This window comes from Rattus norvegicus, chromosome 8, assembly GCF_021556685.1.
Source record: "Rattus norvegicus strain SHRSP/BbbUtx chromosome 8, alternate assembly SHRSP_T2T, whole genome shotgun sequence".
NCBI classification, from domain to species: Eukaryota; Metazoa; Chordata; class Mammalia; order Rodentia; family Muridae; genus Rattus; species Rattus norvegicus.
The window spans coordinates 115,995,408-116,013,827 of NC_141541.1; the positions used below are offsets into that span (position 1 = coordinate 115,995,408).

Below are 18,420 nucleotides of genomic sequence, written 5' to 3' on the forward strand. Positions count from 1 at the left end.
TTTATCAAGTCCCCAGCAGACTGCCCAGAGGGCAGCAGCTGGCGCAAGGAACTGCCTGGAGAGGCTTTTCTCAGAAAGGAGGGAGACCGCCGACCTATTGGGCCGACGGACTCCCACTCAGGTGAGCCCAGAGTAGAGCACATCAAGTTAACCCGCGCTGCTATAAAAGCGCTTACTCTTGCGGCGCTCCCTAGCTTCCAGACTTGCGGGTGGGAATGGAGCTGGCGGCTAGAAGCGGGTTTTCAGAGTTGAGTCGTTCACAGGAGAGCAGATCTAAGAGGCGAGGGTACAGTTCTAAGCCTAGTCCCCACCGGAAGGGGATTGCAAGGCAGAAAGGCTCAGAATGTGGAATGGAGGTACTAGGGAGACACTGAAGCCTACTTTCCACGAAGTCGGGCCTGAAACTTCTGCGAAGTGCACTTTATTTGGAGTTGAGTGGGTTCTCCTATGGACAACCATCCCACCTTCACCTCGTCGCAGAGACTGCTCCAGGGAGAATCCAGTGGATTGGCATGCCCTGGCGTGGATTCGGTGAAAGTGGCTAGACCACTTTCCTCTTTGGCATGGCAGCGACCCATCCCCCTGGTTACCAGGACAACCACTTCGCCTGCTTTGCCAAAGGAGGGCTCAGAGGCTGTACTAGGCCCCCTCCTCTCCTCTAGAGGGGCAAGGGGCGGGGCTTCCTTCTGACCGCAGACTAGCCGAGGGAACCTGGGCTCAGAGAAGGCGGGTCATTAATGTTCCAAGAGGTTCTGGATCCACTCGGATCAAAATCGTTTACACTAGACAAAGGGCGCACACTGCTAGAATCCATATTCAGACAGGTGGGATTGAACCCATAGTTACCCCCAGTCAAGGCTTCAGCTGTAAGCTTTTATTCCAAATACCATTACCACCACCACCCACTCATTCCGCGCGCGCCCGCCCCTTCCAATGCTCTATCCCTTTAAGAGGCCAGCGGCAAAGAGTGGATTGTACCACTGACGACAGATTGTGGGGGTAGTGTCTCAGGCTGGTTAGTTCTTCTGGCTAAGACTAGCGGGAATCCTCATTCCAGGAAGTATTAAATCTCAGATATATGACTATGTTCCTCTACAGAAGATCTAAGGGTTCTCGAACTCAAAACGCAGCACTGGCAGAAAGGAAGGCGGACACGCCTTCCCTGCGAGGCCGCAAATCCTGCCATCCACCCACCTCCGAGGCAGGATTCTTAAAGGGCCCGCGGGCCTCGGGGCGGAGCCAACAGAGGCTCGAGCTGGGGCAGTGCTTGGGCGAAGGGCCGGAGCGGGCTTAGCTGGTACCAGGATGGCGGCGGCCCTGGCGTGGGTCCTGGCGGCGCCTGGTGCGAGGTGAGGGCGGGCGGTGCAAGCCTGGTGACTCTCTCCCTGTGAGCTGGGCTCTGAATCTCTAGGGGCGCCCTCTTAAGTGACCCAGGAACCCCACCCCCACCCGGCTGAACTCTGGCCCCACGTGCGGGGCGGGGGCGGGGTCCCGCACAAAGACCAGAGTGAAATACTCTGTACCCCGGACCCCTTGTGCTGGGAAGTGAGGGTGTGGGCCGGTCGCGAGTGCTTGCAGTTTCGTGGTGGCTGTGGAGGGAAGGGCAGGTCGGCGAGCACCGCAGTGGGAAGTCCGCTGCCCCTTTGTCCCCGGGGCGCCTCCTCCTAGCCTAAGAGAGTGTCGGTGCCCGAGACTAAGTCCTGACGTTCTCACTCTTCTGCTTGGCTCATATTACACAGATACCAGTTCCTCTGCAGTGTACCTAACTGCTTTCCAGCTTCTGTATGCTGTTGTGCCCAATGCTCTCCCTTCTCAGAATCATTCTGAGTTCGTAATGGGGTTGGGGGGGACATGGGGTGATATAGGGTGGAGCTTGGGTTCAGGGTGTTCCAAAACCATTTACTGTATGGTATACAGGCATGTAAGTGACTCTAGCAGTTGAGTCCATAGCCTAATCCGTCTCTTTTTGAGAAGGGACACAGACCTAAAGGAGATTCTTGTCCAACCACAGGCAGCTCCCTGCTCTGGAAAGAACTCTGTGGTTTTGGTAGAGTTCCTAAAGTCTCTTGCCTGTCCTTCAGTATCCTGCTATCTCTCAAACCTGTTACAGCCTTGTCGGTCTGAGCGGGAGCATGGTGTGCCGCACAGTATGGGTTTGGGGAGTTTACATGGGATTAAAGTACACACATACACATCTCTGGAATTCTCTAGACTGACTTGTTCTCTCCCATACTTTCTTCAGTTCCTGAGCTGCTACCAGGCAGGTGACACTTCCTGTAGCCCCCAGCATGCGGGCAGGACTGGGTCCCATCATCACACTGGCCCTAGTGCTGGAGGTAGCATGGGCCTCGGAGCTTAAGCCCACAGCGCCGCCCATCTTCACCGGCCGACCCTTTGTGGTAGCATGGAATGTACCCACACAAGAATGTGCCCCGCGCCACAAAGTGCCCCTGGACCTTAGGGCCTTCGATGTGGAGGCTACACCTAACGAGGGTTTTTTCAACCAGAATATCACCACCTTCTACTATGACCGTCTAGGCCTGTATCCACGTTTTGATGCAGCTGGGATGTCTGTGCATGGTGGCGTGCCTCAGAACGGTAGCCTCTGTGCACACCTGCCCATGCTGAAGGAAGCTGTGGAACGCTACATTCAGACCCAGGAGCCTGCGGGGCTGGCGGTCATTGACTGGGAGGAATGGCGACCAGTGTGGGTTCGAAACTGGCAGGAGAAAGATGTGTACCGGCAGTCTTCACGCCAGCTGGTGGCCAGTCGACACCCTGACTGGCCATCAGACCGAATAGTGAAGCAGGCGCAGTACGAATTCGAGTTCGCTGCTCGGCAGTTCATGTTGAACACACTCCGTTACGTCAAGGCAGTCAGACCTCAGCACCTGTGGGGCTTCTACCTCTTTCCTGACTGCTATAATCATGATTACGTACAGAACTGGGATAGCTACACAGGCCGCTGTCCTGACGTGGAGGTGGCACGAAATGACCAGTTGGCCTGGCTCTGGGCTGAGAGTACGGCTCTCTTTCCCTCCGTGTACCTGGACGAGACACTGGCATCCTCCAAACACAGCCGCAACTTTGTCAGCTTCCGTGTTCAGGAGGCCCTTCGTGTGGCTCACACCCACCATGCAAACCATGCACTCCCCGTGTATGTCTTCACGCGTCCCACATATACCCGAGGGCTCACAGAACTTAGCCAGGTACGTGTTCCTCCTTCCTCCGGGAGCCACTGCATGCTTGGGTTATCAGGGACCAAAAGTACTATTCGGCCCCTGTTTTAATCTTGTGGAAAGGGTGATGTCACCCCCATTCTGTAGATAAGACTGAGGCCTAGAGATGCTGAGAATTAGCCAAGAGCCTCGAGCAAGCCCGTGAAAAGTACGCAGGACTAAGCCAATCATCCTGACTCTGAAGTCAGAATGTGTAATCCTTGACTTTCTGGGCTCATGCGTGGGCTCTTGGCTTTGGAGACTAAGGTAAGGATTGAAATGGGGGACAAAGCGGCCTCTGCCTGCCTGGAGGCGCACAGGGGAGAGCTGTGCTAAGGTCAGCAGGTTAGAGCAGGTCTGTTCTGAGTCTCGTGTGCGACTGTCTGATGTCAGTCTTCCTTAGTAATCAACCCTTCCCACACAGATGGACCTCATCTCTACCATCGGTGAGAGCGCCGCCCTGGGCTCAGCTGGTGTTATCTTCTGGGGCGACTCAGTGTACGCTTCAAGTATGGTAAGGGAGACCCACCTTGTTGCTGGGGGATGGATACTTTGGCTTCCGCCCTCACCAGGGTGTACAAATTGAGTACAGCTTATCCATCTCCTAAGCATAGAGGCTTTGTCCCTGGACCCAAGAGAGAAGAAGGGCACCCCCACCCCGTTCCCAGGAAGAGGAAATGAAGTCCCGAACAGCTGGAGTTCCACCCTTCCTCATCCACCCAGCCGGGCTCCAGTCTGTCTCAACCCTGCTTCTCACTAGGGACAGGGGACTGTAAAGGCTCAGAAACTCTTTGGGCACGATGTTTACATATACATACAAATAAGTGTGTGCCAGAGATGTACCTCAGTACATCAGAGTACTTGCCTAGTCTAGGGTTCCAACTCCACCACCACCAAAAGGAAGAGGTGTTGTACTGCAATAGAGACAGTTTCTGTCAGGGCTTTGGGCAAAGGCAGCTAACATCAGATGCTCATCCGTTAACCTTGGCCTCTTCCTCCAGGAGAACTGCCAGAACCTCAAGAAGTACCTAACGCAGACGCTGGTCCCCTACATAGTCAATGTGTCCTGGGCCACCCAGTACTGCAGTTGGACCCAGTGCCATGGCCATGGGCGCTGTGTGCGCCGCAATCCCAGCGCCAGTACCTTCTTGCACCTCAGTCCCAGCAGCTTCCGCCTGGTGCCTGGCCGCACGCCCAGTGAACCCCAGCTTCGACCTGAGGGGGAGCTCAGCGAAGATGACCTCAGCTACCTGCAGATGCACTTTCGCTGCCACTGCTATCTGGGCTGGGGTGGTGAGCAGTGCCAGTGGAACCATAAACGGGCAGCTGGGGATGCCAGTAGAGCCTGGGCTGGAGCCCACCTCGCCAGTCTCCTGGGTTTGGTAGCTATGACTCTCACCTGGACCTTATAAGGGATCTCTCCCCGCAGATAGCAGTCCAGCTGGCCTCTGGCACAAGGATCTCCTTGGCACAAGGAGCCTGTTAGGGGGTAGGCAAATGAGTCTGGAGTTGGAGTGGGCAGTACCCCCAGGATGCCTAGAAGAGCATCCATACCACCTGTCACCCCCCTGTTCTAAGGGGGAGAGAAACATCCCCTGAGATGCCCTCATCTTGCCAGAGAAGACGAGGATACAGCTAGGCCGGGGAAGGCCTACCTCTACTCTCTGTTCCTGGATAGTTTATAATCTTGGGGTCTCTTTTGTAAATTAAATACAAAACAACTGCGCTTCTTGCTTTTCTCTGCTTCTGGGTTAGTTCGTGTGAGACCTCAGGGCTGTCCGTGAGCTCAGCTCTTTGAAACAGTATGTTAGAACTGGTCAACAGTTTGTTCACTGGGGCCTAAGGAAGAAGAAAAGAGCTGGGCCCACCACCGTACGACTAATGGAGCTAGCTATGTGTCTGCCTCCTACCCCAGTACCCCAGGCAGGGCCAATGCCAGTTCCCTTATCTCAACCGCACACAGAGAAAGGGGACATGATCTTCCCTGTTGTTTCTGTTCCCTGCTCCCAAAGGCAGTGGACTTGCCCCTCTCCCCATCTGGGTCACAGCCTTCCCTTCGGTCTGGCACTTAAGGAGGCTGGCAGGGGACTGAGATTTCAGTCTGTCAATATGTGAGTGCGAAGTGGTACTGTTGGGAACTGTCCAAGTCTGGGGAGCAGGGTCATCCTCAAAGGTCAGCTTTAGAGCCAGAACACGTGTGTGTGTGTGTGTGTGTGTGTGTGTGTGTGTGTGTGATAGAGCACTTGCCTAGCATGTGTGAAAGCCCTGGGATTAATCACCAGCACCACACACACACACACACACTCACTCTCCTGCCCATGGGACAAACTGACTAATGGGCATCACAGAGGAGAGAAACAGTAGCCGGAGTAGTTGGAGCAGCTCTGAGCTGCTTTGTCTGGCCTGCCTCTGACAGGTGGTACAGGCATCATTCTCCTTCACTCAGAACCACTAGAGAGAGGCTCAGTGTGACTCACTCCCTCAGCCCTGCCCTCAGGAAACTTAGTGGCTCTGCACTAGATCCTGAGTTCACTGGTCAGAACCAGAAAGTGAGTGAGGACAACAGCCATGTAATGTGCACCTATTGCTATCCCTGTGACTTAGGAGGGTGAGGCAGAAAGATCAGGAACTCAAACCCAGCCTTGGCTGGAGACCAGCCTGGGTTCTCTGAGTCCCTGTCTTTAAAAAGCAAGGAGCCAGGAAGAGTAAGTAAAAGGTTATCTGCCATCAAGCTTGGTGACCTGAGCGTGACTCCGGAAACAGCTGACTGACTCCCTAGAATTGTCCTCTGATCTCCATACACACCTTGGGGCATCCATGAGCACACATACAAATACATAAATAAGGCCTGGGTAATCCCAGCACATGGAGGTGGAGGCAGGTGGATCTCTCAAAGTTCAAGGCCAGCCTGGTCTACAAGGTGAGTTCCAGGACAGCCAGAGCTCTTACACAGAGAAACCCTGTCTTAAAAAAAAAAAAAAAAGAGGTTGGGGATTTAGCTCAGTGGTAGAGCACTTGCTACCCTGGGTTCGGTCCCCAGCTCTGAAAAAAAGAAAAGGAAAAAAAAAAAAAAAGCAGTGGAGCTTAGCAAAGAATGGCAAGGACTAGGGAGACCTCGTGTCTCCTCCATGCCTGTGACTTACGCTGCTGTAACTTTTTCTATCCAGCCATGACCTCTATGGTATCTGTCAACCTTCTGTGAACATGGACTCCCCAACATGTATGGATACACATACAACTGTCATCCCAAGAATGGGCATGGAAGGACAGAAGAAACATCTGTACCTTCTCCATGCCTGTAATCTGTCCTACAAAGTTGTGACCTATGAACTCCCTCTTGGTGCAATTCATGTCCACCACTTCACATTTCTTCCCCCAAAACCCCAGGTATTCTGTAACTCTTTCCTCTAACTTGAAATATTCCCTCCAAGAAGGTTGAACAAGGCACATAAAACTCAGAAAGCTGCCAAGGGGTGGTGGTGACGGTGGTTGATCCCAGCACTCTGGAGGCAGAGGCAAGAGAATCACTGAGTCTGAGGCCAGCCTGGTTCTTAAGTTCCAGGACAGAGGTACCCGGTCTCAAACAAACACCTTAGAAAGCTAAGGAAGGGGCTGGAGAGATGGCTCAGCGGTTAAGAGCACTAACTGCTCTTTCAGAGGTCCTGAGTTCAAATTCCAGCAACCACATGGTGGCTCGCAACCATCTGTAATAAGATCTGATGCCCTTTGGGGTTGGGGATTTAGCTCAGTGGTAGAGCGCTTGCCTAGCAAGCGCAAGGCCCTGGGTTCGGTCCCCAGCTCCGAAAAAAAAAAAGAAAAAAGAAAAAAAAAATCTGATGCCCTCTTCTGGTGTATCTGAAGACAGCTACAGTGTATTCATATACATGAAATAAACAAAATCTTAAAAAAAAGAAAAAAATAGAATCTTTAAAAATGCACTCACTACCCCTAGGGTAGCCCTACTGTGAATGCCAGAGCTCAGGGGCCATTGAGTAAGGGGTTCAGCGATTCAGGATCAGACACAGCTGCAGGCCCAGACAACATTTCACCCTGGGCAGGGCCATGTCCTCCCCTTCTCCTACTTTCCCAACCTTGGCAGGCAAGCCCGGGCCTGAGCACCGGGCAGATCTCGGTAAGCAGCCAGTGATTCAGTGAACCAGTAAAATCAGGAAGGCATGAACACACACGTTACTTATGCATGTACTCACTAAGACGCCCCTGCTCATTTCCATAGTCATGCAAATACAGGGTCTCATGGTCACCAAACAGCATGATCCCAGGCACTGACTCCCACACTCGCTTATATAAATCCCTGGGAATTTGGGCAGTAGCCAGTACCAACTAGACCTTCACAAAGATGAAATCACTGACCTAGAATAGACAGAGCGTGACGACCCAACTCAACGTCACGAACACAGAACCTCCCAGAAACATATAGGGACGGTTTAACCATTAGGCATAACAGGCACAGACAGGATGTAAGAGTTCTTTCTAGAAATCCACAAAAGGGTTTTTTTGTTTGGCTTATGTATTTGTGTGTGTGTGTGTGTGTGTGTGTGTGTGTGTGTGTGTGTGTGTGTGTGTGTTGTGTGCATATATATGTGGTGTAAAAGTCAAGGGTCAATTCAGTATGTTCCTCTACTGCTCCCCACATTTTTCCCTGAGGTAGCATTTTACATTTACTTATATGTCTGTGTGGCAGTTTGGGTGGCAGTTGTAAGAGCTGTAATGTGTGTGCCCCAGGGATTGAACTCAAGTGATCAGACTCAGCTGCAGGTACTTTTACTGGCCCTTCTCATATTTTCTCCTTTCCCCCCCCCCCCCCCCCCCGGAGCTGGGAACTGAACCCAGGGCCTTGCTCTTGCTGAAGGGATTAGGAACAGAGCTTGGTGGGCAGAACAAGTGCTCTAGCAAGCATGAGATCCTGGGTCCTGTTCCCAGCCCAAAACAAACAACCAAAAACTAACTGTTGGAGAAATGATTTTGTACACTGTATGAAGATATGTCTCTGACCTTTCTTGCCTGCCTAAGGCCAAAAACAAACAAAACCCCAACTTGTTTTAATGAGGAGGGGTCCCACAAACACAAAAGTGCCCGGGGCCCTAAACTGTCACAGTGGTGTGGAGAAAGTACTCTACACGCAGGTAGTCCTCAGGGACCACACAGCAGGACCACACATTTGCTCGCCCAGTTCTGTGTGTGGCTGTCCACACAAAGACCTCCCCAAGTGTGTGTTTGAGTAGGAGGGGCTGTTGCTAATCCAGCCCCAGTCCCGCCCCGTGCCAAGGCCAGCCTATTGGCTGGGTGGGGTGACTGTCTCCAAAAGCTCAGACTTTCCCTGAGCAGCAGAGGCAGCAGCAGCAGCCTCTCTAAGCTGGTGCAACTAGGACCAACTTGTGGGACAGAATCCAGCCAAGCCATATTCCGGCTTACACAGTGTGCTCAGAAAGTTTGGAGAATGAAGCCCTTCAGTCCTGAGGTCAGCAGGGATGAGTGGGCAGCTGGAGGGTTTCCAGGGCTGGGCTGGTTTTGGCTACTTGAGCATCCCTTTTCCCAATGGCTGCCAGTTTTTCTGGTGGAAGAAACAGAACAGCCTCCCTTGTTCACCAGGTTGGCCTGGGACTGAGGGCCCAGCTCTCAGCTCCTCTTTCAGGACAGACGTAATGGTTCCTCTCGCGCTTGGGGGGAAGGTGGAGAAGGTCAGGTCAAGGCAAAGCTTGAGGGAAGCAGATGGTGGGGTTCCGGTCACAGAGGCGACTGACTCACTTGTACCCTTCACTGCAATGCTCCTTTTCCGAGCCTCTGTTCTGCTCTCTGACCTTGCTGAGCCCTGCAGATCAATGTCCAACTGAAATCACAGCAGGCACAAAATTGTGATCAAGGGACTGGACCCAACTACTTCAAGTGGGGGTCAGGAAGTTTGAGATATGCCTTGAACTCTGCCCTCCCTTGACCAGGTTTCCCCAGACCCATGCCCTGCTACTGCAGCCCACCTGCTTCGCACCTACACGCTCTTCCTGACCTTGCTGGAGTTGGCCCAAGGTTGCAGAGGTTCCATGGTATCCAACCGGCCGTTCATCACTGTTTGGAATGCAGACACTCACTGGTGCCTGAAGGACCACGGAGTGGATGTGGATGTCAGTGTCTTCGACGTGGTTGCCAACAAGGAGCAGAATTTCCAAGGCCCCAACATGACTATTTTCTACCGAGAGGAGTTGGGCACCTACCCCTACTATACACCCACCGGGGAACCCGTATTTGGTGGTCTGCCCCAGAATGCCAGCCTGGTTACCCACCTTGCTCACGCATTCCAGGACATCAAGGCTGCCATGCCTGAACCTGACTTCTCGGGACTGGCGGTCATTGATTGGGAGGCTTGGCGCCCACGATGGGCCTTCAACTGGGACAGCAAGGACATTTATCAGCAGCGCTCAATGGAACTGGTCCGGGCAGAACACCCTGACTGGCCAGAAACTTTAGTGGAAGCAGAAGCCCAAGACCAGTTCCAGGAAGCTGCACAGGCCTGGATGGCAGGCACCCTCCAACTGGGGCAGGTACTGCGTCCCCGTGGCCTCTGGGGCTACTATGGCTTCCCTGACTGCTACAACTACGACTTTCTAAGTCCCAACTACACAGGCCAGTGCTCACTGAGCATCCATGATCAGAATGACCAGCTAGGGTGGTTGTGGAACCAGAGCTATGCCCTTTACCCCAGTATTTACTTGCCTGCAGCACTGATGGGCACAGGGAAGTCACAGATGTATGTTCGATACCGTGTGCAAGAGGCGTTCCGTTTGGCTTTAGTTTCCAGAGACCCTCATGTGCCCATAATGCCCTACGTCCAAATCTTCTATGAAAAGACAGATTATCTTCTACCCCTGGTGAGTCCTGTGACCTTGTCAGCCTTGCTTGTTAGGTAATAGGTGAGTCCACTTAGCTTCAGGATATCTTCGGGGGAATTGGGGGAGGTTCTTGGGGCTTTGTCCAAATTGGTTTACTACTGACTTAAATACTCCAGTGCTTTGTCTGTTCATTCCCACATACTCAGAACATCTACTTCACGCTAAATTCTGTGTGAAGCATGAGAGATTCAGAACAGGGCACAGGCTTGCCCCTGGCCAGCAACACTGGAGCGGCCTTAGGTGAAGGTTAGAGATTAGTTGTCCCATCCAGTGATCTCGCAGCACAGGGAGGAAGGACCGTAGGTCTCCTATAATTCTGCAATCTCCTTCCCAGGAGGAGCTGGAGCACAGCCTGGGAGAGAGTGCAGCCCAGGGAGCGGCAGGAGCAGTGCTCTGGATAAGCTCAGAAAAAACAAGTACCAAGGTAAGGGGAGACCTGGGAGGATGGTAGGGATGAGGAGAGAGTGGCTTCCTCTCTACCCCTGCCGTCCTGGTCCTGGCTAAGCACCAGGCAAGCACATGGCTGCCATGTTGCTTATGCTCTTTCCCACTCAGGAGTCATGCCAAGCCATTAAAGCATACATGGATTCCACACTCGGACCCTTTATCCTGAACGTAACCAGTGCAGCTCTTTTGTGCAGCGAAGCTCTGTGTTCTGGCCGTGGTCGTTGTGTCCGCCATCCCAGTTACCCTGAGGCTCTCCTCACCCTCAGCCCTGCCAGCTTCTCCATTGAGCCAACACATGATGGCAGACCCCTGAGCCTCAAGGGTACCCTCTCGCTTAAGGATCGGGCACAGATGGCTATGAAATTCAAGTGTCGATGCTACCGTGGATGGAGTGGAGAGTGGTGTAAGAAGCAGGATATGTAGTGATTTGCTGCACCAGGCTGCATATACTGAACACGGGACATACCCAGGGCCTACCTATGACTTCCTTACATACAGTCACACGCGCACAAATCACAGTCAGGAGTACACTCAAGCGCTGTCATGGCCGCAATCACACGGGCACATTCACGGGGATAGTCACATAGTGAATCAGAATTTAGGCTAGGTACTATCAACTCTGTATCTATAAGGACCTACTCATAGGCAGTTCCTCCAGAACCTATGAGTCAGCAGTCACAAAAGCTGACATTTGCTCTGTGCCAAGCCCTGTGCTAAGCAAACACTAGAAGTGGGCCAACTCATTCAGTCTTTACAATCGACATGCTGGGAAGATGAGTACTTTTTTATTTACTTACTCTGGGAGATAAACTTAGGACCTCACACACACTAGGCAAGTGCTCCAACACTAAGCTATATTCCCAGCCACTGTCCAATGTTGCCCAGCAAGAATAGACAAGCAAGGCCAGGCATTGATGATGCTCACCCTTGATCCCAGTACTCAGGAGGCAAGGCCAGCCTGGTCTACATATTGAGCTCCAGGACAGCCAGGACTACACAGAGCAAATTTCAGCTGTCTCAAAACAAAATGACACTGTCTCAAAACAAAACAGCCAGGAGAGATGCATATTGAAATCTAGGCTATCTAGCTCTAAAGATAGAACATTGCACACCTACTGTGTGTTGATGGTGCCCTAAAAGGATTAGGGAACACAACAACATCACTGTAAGGGTCCCTGAATCTGCTCAGAGTACTAGCATTCCCCAATCCAGCAAACGAAGCTGTCCTATAGTACTTAGCTGTTTAATTAGCTCCTAAAATAGGCAGGCCCCAGAACACAGAAGGTACTGGAGCTCTACACTTTCATCCAATTGTGTTGTCTGAAGACGACTGCTTCTCATGATCAGGAGGAAGTCCCGCCTGATCGGACCATTTCCACCGACCCACTAGGATTGGAGACGCTACTAGAGCAGAAACAAAACGAAACTCCCATTTCTTTGAGGCTGGAGTTGGGAGAGCTGCAGGCGGAGCTGAACACAGGAAAGCCGCTAGAAGCCAGAGGCTGAGCGGAGAGGAGGCGGAGCCAACGAGAGGAAACTACGGGCCTAGTCGCCACCGGAAGGGAAGAAGTCAGGGACAGAATGGGCCTACACTAGTTCTGTTGTGACGCTCAGAACCAGGGGCGGGTGTCTAGGTGGTGACATTCCGGGCACTGAGAACATAGGAGGAGGTGCGCTGTCTCCTGCAAAGACTGCAACGAGTCCTCCGTACTGCTGGGACCAGCGTAGGCAGACCGAAGAGTTGGAGCCAGAGACAGCGAGTTAACCAACCGTGCGCAGGCAGGACGCGGAGCATCTTGGAACTCGACTTGAACATGTCAGTATCACCCTCACCTCTCACATGCTGCCCGTTTATCCTCCCTGCGCCTGTGGTCCCTAAGTTACTGTGTTGCTCCTCAAGTCTTCCCAATGTCGGCCTTTCCCGCTTAGAACTTGCCGAGCCACACCCACCCATAATCTCGCTTTCAAACCTCCCACTCCCAAAAGATCCGTGGCCTGTGTCCCGCAAGGGGCAGGTGCACACCCTCCCTGAAGACCCGGAGCTTCGCTCCACCTACAGTGGTGGGGTCCGAACTGAAGGGGTTAAATCTGTCTGGGGGTGGGGGAGGAACTCTGGCGCTCTGAGCTAGGGGCGGACCCTTGAGGTTCCTCCTTTCTGACCTTACTTAGAAGGTGTGGAAGCTGGGGAGGGGGTGCTGCGTCTGCTAAGTCAACTGAGGCAGGTAAGAGGCTTAAAGCCTGGTGTGTGGGATTTGTGTGAGGAGAGAGGGCTGTCCTCAGGCTCAGGGAAAATTGGGAAAGGGGGTCTGGAGGCACGTTCTAGAGTGAGTAAGTAAAGGAATGGAACCTGCTGCAAGAAATCCCCCAACATAGACCCTCCTGGCAGCAGATCCTAGAATACGGTAGGTAAGCAATGGGGTTAACAGCTGGAGCGTTGTGGCCCATGCCTTTAATCCCAGCACCAGAGGCAGAGGCAGGCAGATCTCTGTGAGTTTTTGGCCAGAGTGACACCTCCAAGTGAGTTCGAGGACAGCCAGGACGTTACACATAGAAACCCCCGTCTCAAAAACCAAAAACAAAACAAAAAATCCAAAAACAGTGGAGTTTCAGCATGGAGGCCCAGGTCCCCACCCTAGTGGCCGTTGGACACCTGTAAATTTAGGAAGGAAGCTATGGTCCTTATCAGGGTGACTATGAAACTCAGACCAGAAGCAAGCAGACTTGCAAAAGCCACATTATGTGTGACGGGGCCAAGAGCCATGGCGGTGCCATCTGAGCCCCATATATAGGAACAGTTGGATTCCAGTCCAAAGCGTCCTGAATTGGACAGAACTGGAGAGGAGGGCCATAGGCTCTGTGTTCTGAGGAAGGTAGGCAGTAGAGGGAGGGAAACCTGAACCTGTTTGGGGTGGGTGTGAGTGTCCCAGGAGCCACTTGACAGCAGGTGTGGCTCAGATAGCTGAAAAAGCTCATAAGTAGAGGAAAGCGCTCTCTCGTTGGGGGTGGGGGTAGGGGTCGAGGGTGGGGACTCCTGGGAGCCTACTTCTGAAAAGGAAAACTCAGAAGGGGGCAAGCTAAAGGTCTGACTGGTTTGGACTGCCTGCCAAAGGACTGACTGAGCTAAAGTCATGGGCTACTAGGAGGCTGAGGCACTTGGGTCACTACTCTGAGGCAAACACAGGCTCCATACGGTGGACAAGTAGGGAGGGTGGGGTAGGGAACCCAGGCAAAAAGAGTGAGCAAATGGGTGTGGCAAATGATCAGAGGTTTGTAGCCAGGACTTCTGGGCCCTAGCCCAGCCGTCAGTACTTCTCATACCACCAGTTTCCCTCCAGTGTTGGGGCGGGCGGGACACTCACCTAGTCTCCATGAGTTCTCCTCACAAGAGTAGGGCTGGGTCTCTTCCAGACCACCTGTACTTTTCAGTGCATGTGGGACAAGGTGAAGCACACTGTTCCCCAGTCCTAGGATGCATGTCTCTCCTCCACTCATCAGCCCTTCCCTGCCCCAACTGTGTCTTCCTGACCCAGCCTAGCACGGCTGTTATGTACAGGAGGTTAAACCCTTCTATGAGGAGATGCCACTGCCTGGGGACTGTGGCCTTACCCTCCAGCCAGGCACTAAGCCATCTGAAACCTAACAGGAAGTGACACAGCTGAGCCTGGATCCTACCTGTAGGCAAGAGCTGACTCTGAGCCCTGGCCCAGTCAAGCTGACCCCTACCTTAGACCCCGTGCACCGGATGGAGCTGATCCTGAGTACCAGCCCAGCAAAGCTGACTCTAGATCCTGCATGCCAGCCAGAGTTGACCCTGAGATTCAACCTGACCAAGCTAACCCTGGATCCTGCACGCCAGTCAGAGCTGTCGCTGAGTCCCAGACTAGCTGAGCTGACCCTGGATTCCACATGCCACCCAGAGATGAGCCTCAGTCCTGGCCCAGCTGAGCTTACCGGGGATCCTCAACACCAGGCAAAGGAGAGCCTGGTCCCCAAGCTGGCTGAATTGACCCTGGAGCCTGTGCACTGCCGACCGGAGCTCATGAGTGCCTGTGCTGACCTCATCAATGACCAGTGGCCCCGTAGTCGTGCCTCCCGTCTCCACTCCCTGGGCCAGTCTTCAGACGCCTTCCCCCTCTGCTTGATGCTGCTGAGCCCTCAGCCCACACCTGGAGCAGCCCCTATTGTGGTGGGCCATGCCCGCTTATCACGGGTACTGGACCATCCCCACAGCCTCTTAGTGGAGACAGTGGTGGTAGCCCGGGCTCTGAGGGGCCGTGGCTTTGGCCGCCGCCTCATGGAGGGCTTGGAGGCCTTTGCCCGAGCCCGGGGTTTCCAACGGCTGCACCTCACCACTCATGATCAGCTATATTTCTACGCCCATCTGGGCTACCAACTGGGTGAGCCTGTGCAGGGTTTGGCCTTTACCAACCGTCGGCTGCCCACCAATGTCCTACGTGCCTTCTCTAAGCCACCCTGTCCCCAACCACCCTGCAAGGCGCCTGTCCTAGCTGCCCAAGCTATCCCAAGGAGCTCCAAGGGACCCCCATTGCCACCACCTCCTCCTCTGCCTCTGACCACCTCACCCCCTCCTTCACCCGAGCCCCTTCCTCAAAGCCCGTTAGAGACACGATATCGAGATCTGAAGGGGTGCCCTATATTCTGGATGGAAAAAGACATCTGATGGCCCTGTCTCTCTGGGACACTGGATTGCCCAGAACAGAGCCAGCCTCAGCCCACAGGCCATATACTTCAGCCCCTCCCCCTAGGGGACAACCTTAGCCTGTGTATCTTTTCTGGGTACCAGTGGGCCAGGAGGTGGACTTGGAGCTTTGGCTCAGAGCTGTCAGTTTGGCTAAAATAAAGGCTTCCATTAGGTATGGCTGTGACAGTTTATTGGTTAACGCCCATTCCCATATCCCCTGTATCTGACAGAAACCTTGCTACCCAACTTGGCTCAAGAGCCATTGATGAGGTAATATCTGTCTTTTGTACCTCCTCTCTCAGGCCCAGGGTAACTGTTCCTTTCCCTTTCCACTCACTCAGTACCACTCATGGAGCACTTCCAATGTGTCAGGTGCTGTGGGCAATGAGGAATCTGGAGACAGGCAGGGGTGAAAAGAGTAGCAGGGCTCATGAAAGGAACCCAGGATCCCTCACTTCCCTCAGGGATCTGGGAGAACAATGATGTCAGAGACCTGAGTATGGCTTAAGGTAGGGAAACAAGAAGGCAAGAACTGAGTGTTCCTGAAAAAGAGACGATGTGGGCAGGGAACTTATCACATCCATGAGTCTGCAAGGCCTCAGAGAACAAGATGGTGCCCTAACACAGTTGGAGGACCCTGGAAGGGAACAGCCCAGGATGCTAAGGGTATGGTTTCTCTGGGAGACCCATGGAATACTTAGAGGCCATATTTACACCCCCATCCCCAGCTCTGCTCCATTTCCTGAGGAGAGCAAGGAGGGAAGCTTTAATGGCTGTTCTTGCTGTGCAAAAGGCAGCCTGTCTTTGGCCATGGACTCTAAGCCCATACCCCCTCTTTCCTGCAGGTTCCCATCTCTGTGGCATGATCACGCAGCTAGGCCTAACCCTGGTGGTGGGGTTAACCCTATGCTTGGTACACGTCCAGGCTTTGCTGCAGGTTCCTGAGCTTCCCTTTTCTGTGCTGTGGAATGTACCCTCAGCAAGATGTAAGACCCGCTTTGGTGTGCATCTGCCTCTCGATGCTCTTGGCATCATAGCCAACCATGGCCAGCGTTTTCATGGCCAAAACATCACCATCTTCTATAAGAACCAGTTCGGTCTTTATCCTTACTTTGGACCTAGAGGCACAGCCCACAATGGGGGAATCCCTCAGGCTGTGTCCCTAGACCACCACTTGGCACAAGCTGCCCACCAGATCCTCCACAACCTAGGATCTAGCTTTGCTGGCTTGGCAGTGCTGGACTGGGAAGAATGGTACCCACTCTGGGCTGGGAACTGGGGCACCCATCGACAAGTCTACCAGGCAGCCTCCTGGGCTTGGGCACAGCAGATGTTCCCTGACTTGAACCCTCAGGAACAGCTCCACAAAGCCCAAACTGGCTTTGAGCAGGCTGCCCGTGCACTGATGGAACACACACTGCGGCTGGGCCAGATGCTTCGCCCACATGGGCTCTGGGGCTTTTATCGATACCCAGTCTGTGGCAATGGCTGGCATAATATGGCTTCCAACTACACAGGCCACTGCCATCCAGCCATCATTACCCGAAACACCCAGCTGCGTTGGCTCTGGGCTGCCTCCAGTGCTCTCTTCCCTAGCATCTACCTCCCACCCAGACTTCCACCTGCCTACCATCAGACCTTTGTACGACACCGCCTGGAGGAGGCCTTCCGTGTAGCCCTCACTGGGCATGCCCATCCCCTACCTGTTCTGGCTTATGTTCGCCTCACACACCGGAGCTCTGGGAGATTCTTGTCTCTGGTAAGTAGAAGCTAAGGTCTAAGGATCTGAGTCCAGAGAAACAGCCCTGTCCTAGAAAGGTGCACACCTTTAATCCCAATACTGGGGAGGCAGTGGCAGGCAGATCTCTTCTGTGAGTTTGAGGCCAGCCTGGTCTACTCAGAGAAAACCCTATTCTGAAAAAAAAACAAAAAAGCCCTATCCTGGAGTAGGGAGGTATGGTTGTGGGAGATTTCAGTGGAACCTGGTCTAAGATAGTTACTCTCTGAACGGAAGTCCTGAGAAATTACTGAGAGACTCTGTTAAAAGGGCTTTACTCTAGAGGCAGAATCATAGCAGTAAACCAAACAGTGTCGTGGTAAAGTTGGGCTCTGATGGATCTGGCCAGTTGAGCTTTGGCTTAACAGCTCTCTGCCTGCAGGATGACCTAATGCAGACTATTGGTGTGAGTGCAGCACTGGGAGCAGCTGGCGTAGTGCTCTGGGGGGACCTGAGTGTTTCTAGCTCTGAGGTGAGCATTGCCACTTTATCATGCACATACTGGAGCCCCAAGATAGGGGAGAAACCATGCCAAGTCATAGAAAAGAGTGTTGACCTATCTTTTCTCTCTGTAGGAAGAGTGCTGGCGTCTCCATGACTACCTAGTGGGCACTTTAGGCCCCTATGTGATCAACGTGACCAAGGCTGCCACAGCCTGCAGTCACCAGCGATGCCATGGCCACGGTCGCTGTTCCTGGAAAGACCCAGGACAAATGGAAGCCTTTCTACATCTGCAGCCAGATGACAATCTTGGAGCTTGGAAGTCCTTCAGATGCCGTTGTTACTTGGGCTGGTCTGGCCCTACCTGCCTGGAGCCTAAACCCTGAGCCCAAGAAAACAACATGGATTCAGGAGTTCCTGTCTTTGCTTCTTGACCCTGTTGCTACTTTCCTAGTCCTAGAGGAATTCCCATTTATGCTTTGTTTAGCTTATAGAACTTCCCCAAGTACATATCCCACTTCCATCAACACACCTTCCGTAGGAATTCCTGAGGAATAGATAGGGCCTAATAAAAATATAAAACCAGGGCTGGAGAGATGGCTCAGTGGTTAAGAGCACTGACTGCTCTTCCAGAGGTCCTGAGTTCAATTCTCAGCAACCACATGGTGGCTCACAACCACCTATAATGACATCTGATGCCCTCTTGTGTTTGAAGACAGTGACAACTACTTGTACAACTACTCATACAACTAAAATAAATAAATCTTTTTTTTTTTTAATATATAAAACCAGCCTCAAGAGCCCTCTGAGATCATCTGACTTAAAGCAATAAAGACGCTTTCAGAGTCAGTTCCAGGCATCTAAGGTCACTAGCTCAGGGCTTTGTTCCTATACCCCAGTGTATCTATAGAGAAGTAACATCTAGGGGCAGAC

At 52.9% G+C, this 18,420-nt stretch overlaps 4 protein-coding genes across 6 annotated transcripts; all 4 read left to right on the top strand.

Annotated features, from left to right (window-relative positions):
* The first annotated feature begins 26 nt into the window (after positions 1-26).
* Positions 27-4,944, top strand: Hyal2 (hyaluronidase 2). 2 transcript variants are annotated; one of them, XM_087563575.1, is made up of 4 exons: positions 27-121; positions 2,243-3,209; positions 3,643-3,732; positions 4,220-4,944. In XM_087563575.1, the coding sequence occupies exons 2-4, from the start codon at positions 2,289-2,291 to the stop codon at positions 4,628-4,630; spliced, it is 1,422 nt and encodes a 473-aa protein (XP_087419701.1). In that variant the 5' UTR covers positions 27-121; positions 2,243-2,288; the 3' UTR covers positions 4,631-4,944.
* Positions 4,945-8,547: 3,603 nt separating this feature from the next.
* Hyal1 (hyaluronidase 1) lies at positions 8,548-12,399 on the top strand. Of its 2 annotated transcripts, none has more exons than NM_207616.2 (4): positions 8,548-8,697; positions 9,176-10,099; positions 10,455-10,544; positions 10,676-12,399. In NM_207616.2, the coding sequence occupies exons 1-4, from the start codon at positions 8,677-8,679 to the stop codon at positions 10,988-10,990; spliced, it is 1,350 nt and encodes a 449-aa protein (NP_997499.2). In that variant the 5' UTR covers positions 8,548-8,676; the 3' UTR covers positions 10,991-12,399. The 2 variants fall into 2 exon arrangements, with proteins under 2 accessions (NP_997499.2, NP_001399428.1); NM_001412499.1 differs by having other exon boundaries at positions 9,176-9,772.
* Positions 12,194-15,444, top strand: Naa80 (N(alpha)-acetyltransferase 80, NatH catalytic subunit). The gene is made up of 2 exons (NM_001304776.1): positions 12,194-12,383; positions 14,211-15,444. Exon 2 carries the CDS (start codon positions 14,310-14,312, stop codon positions 15,246-15,248), a length of 939 nt encoding a protein of 312 aa, NP_001291705.1. The 5' UTR covers positions 12,194-12,383; positions 14,211-14,309; the 3' UTR covers positions 15,249-15,444.
* Hyal3 (hyaluronidase 3) lies at positions 12,265-17,900 on the top strand. Its single transcript, NM_207599.2, has 4 exons — positions 12,265-12,383; positions 16,115-17,028; positions 17,429-17,518; positions 17,622-17,900. Exons 2-4 carry the CDS (start codon positions 16,132-16,134, stop codon positions 17,871-17,873), a joined length of 1,239 nt encoding a protein of 412 aa, NP_997482.2. The 5' UTR covers positions 12,265-12,383; positions 16,115-16,131; the 3' UTR covers positions 17,874-17,900.
* The last annotated feature ends 520 nt before the right edge of the window (positions 17,901-18,420 follow it).

Bases quoted from the DNA above. Each gene is read 5' to 3' on its own strand.
- Hyal2 (XM_087563575.1), top strand. From the start codon at position 2,289: ATGCGGGCAGGACTGGGTCCCATCATCACACTGGCCCTAGTGCTGGAG. The intron at 3,210-3,642 runs GTACGTGTTCCT...CTTCCCACACAG, and splicing joins GGCTCACAGAACTTAGCCAG to ATGGACCTCATCTCTACCAT. The intron at 3,733-4,219 runs GTAAGGGAGACC...CTCTTCCTCCAG, and splicing joins CAGTGTACGCTTCAAGTATG to GAGAACTGCCAGAACCTCAA.
- Hyal1 (NM_207616.2), top strand. From the start codon at position 8,677: ATGAAGCCCTTCAGTCCTGAG. The intron at 10,100-10,454 runs GTGAGTCCTGTG...TCTCCTTCCCAG, and splicing joins CAGATTATCTTCTACCCCTG to GAGGAGCTGGAGCACAGCCT. The intron at 10,545-10,675 runs GTAAGGGGAGAC...TTTCCCACTCAG, and splicing joins CAGAAAAAACAAGTACCAAG to GAGTCATGCCAAGCCATTAA.
- Naa80 (NM_001304776.1), top strand. From the start codon at position 14,310: ATGGAGCTGATCCTGAGTACCAGCCCAGCAAAGCTGACTCTAGATCCT.
- Hyal3 (NM_207599.2), top strand. From the start codon at position 16,132: ATGATCACGCAGCTAGGCCTAACCCTGGTGGTGGGGTTAACCCTATGC. The intron at 17,029-17,428 runs GTAAGTAGAAGC...CTCTGCCTGCAG, and splicing joins CTGGGAGATTCTTGTCTCTG to GATGACCTAATGCAGACTAT. The intron at 17,519-17,621 runs GTGAGCATTGCC...TTCTCTCTGTAG, and splicing joins TGAGTGTTTCTAGCTCTGAG to GAAGAGTGCTGGCGTCTCCA.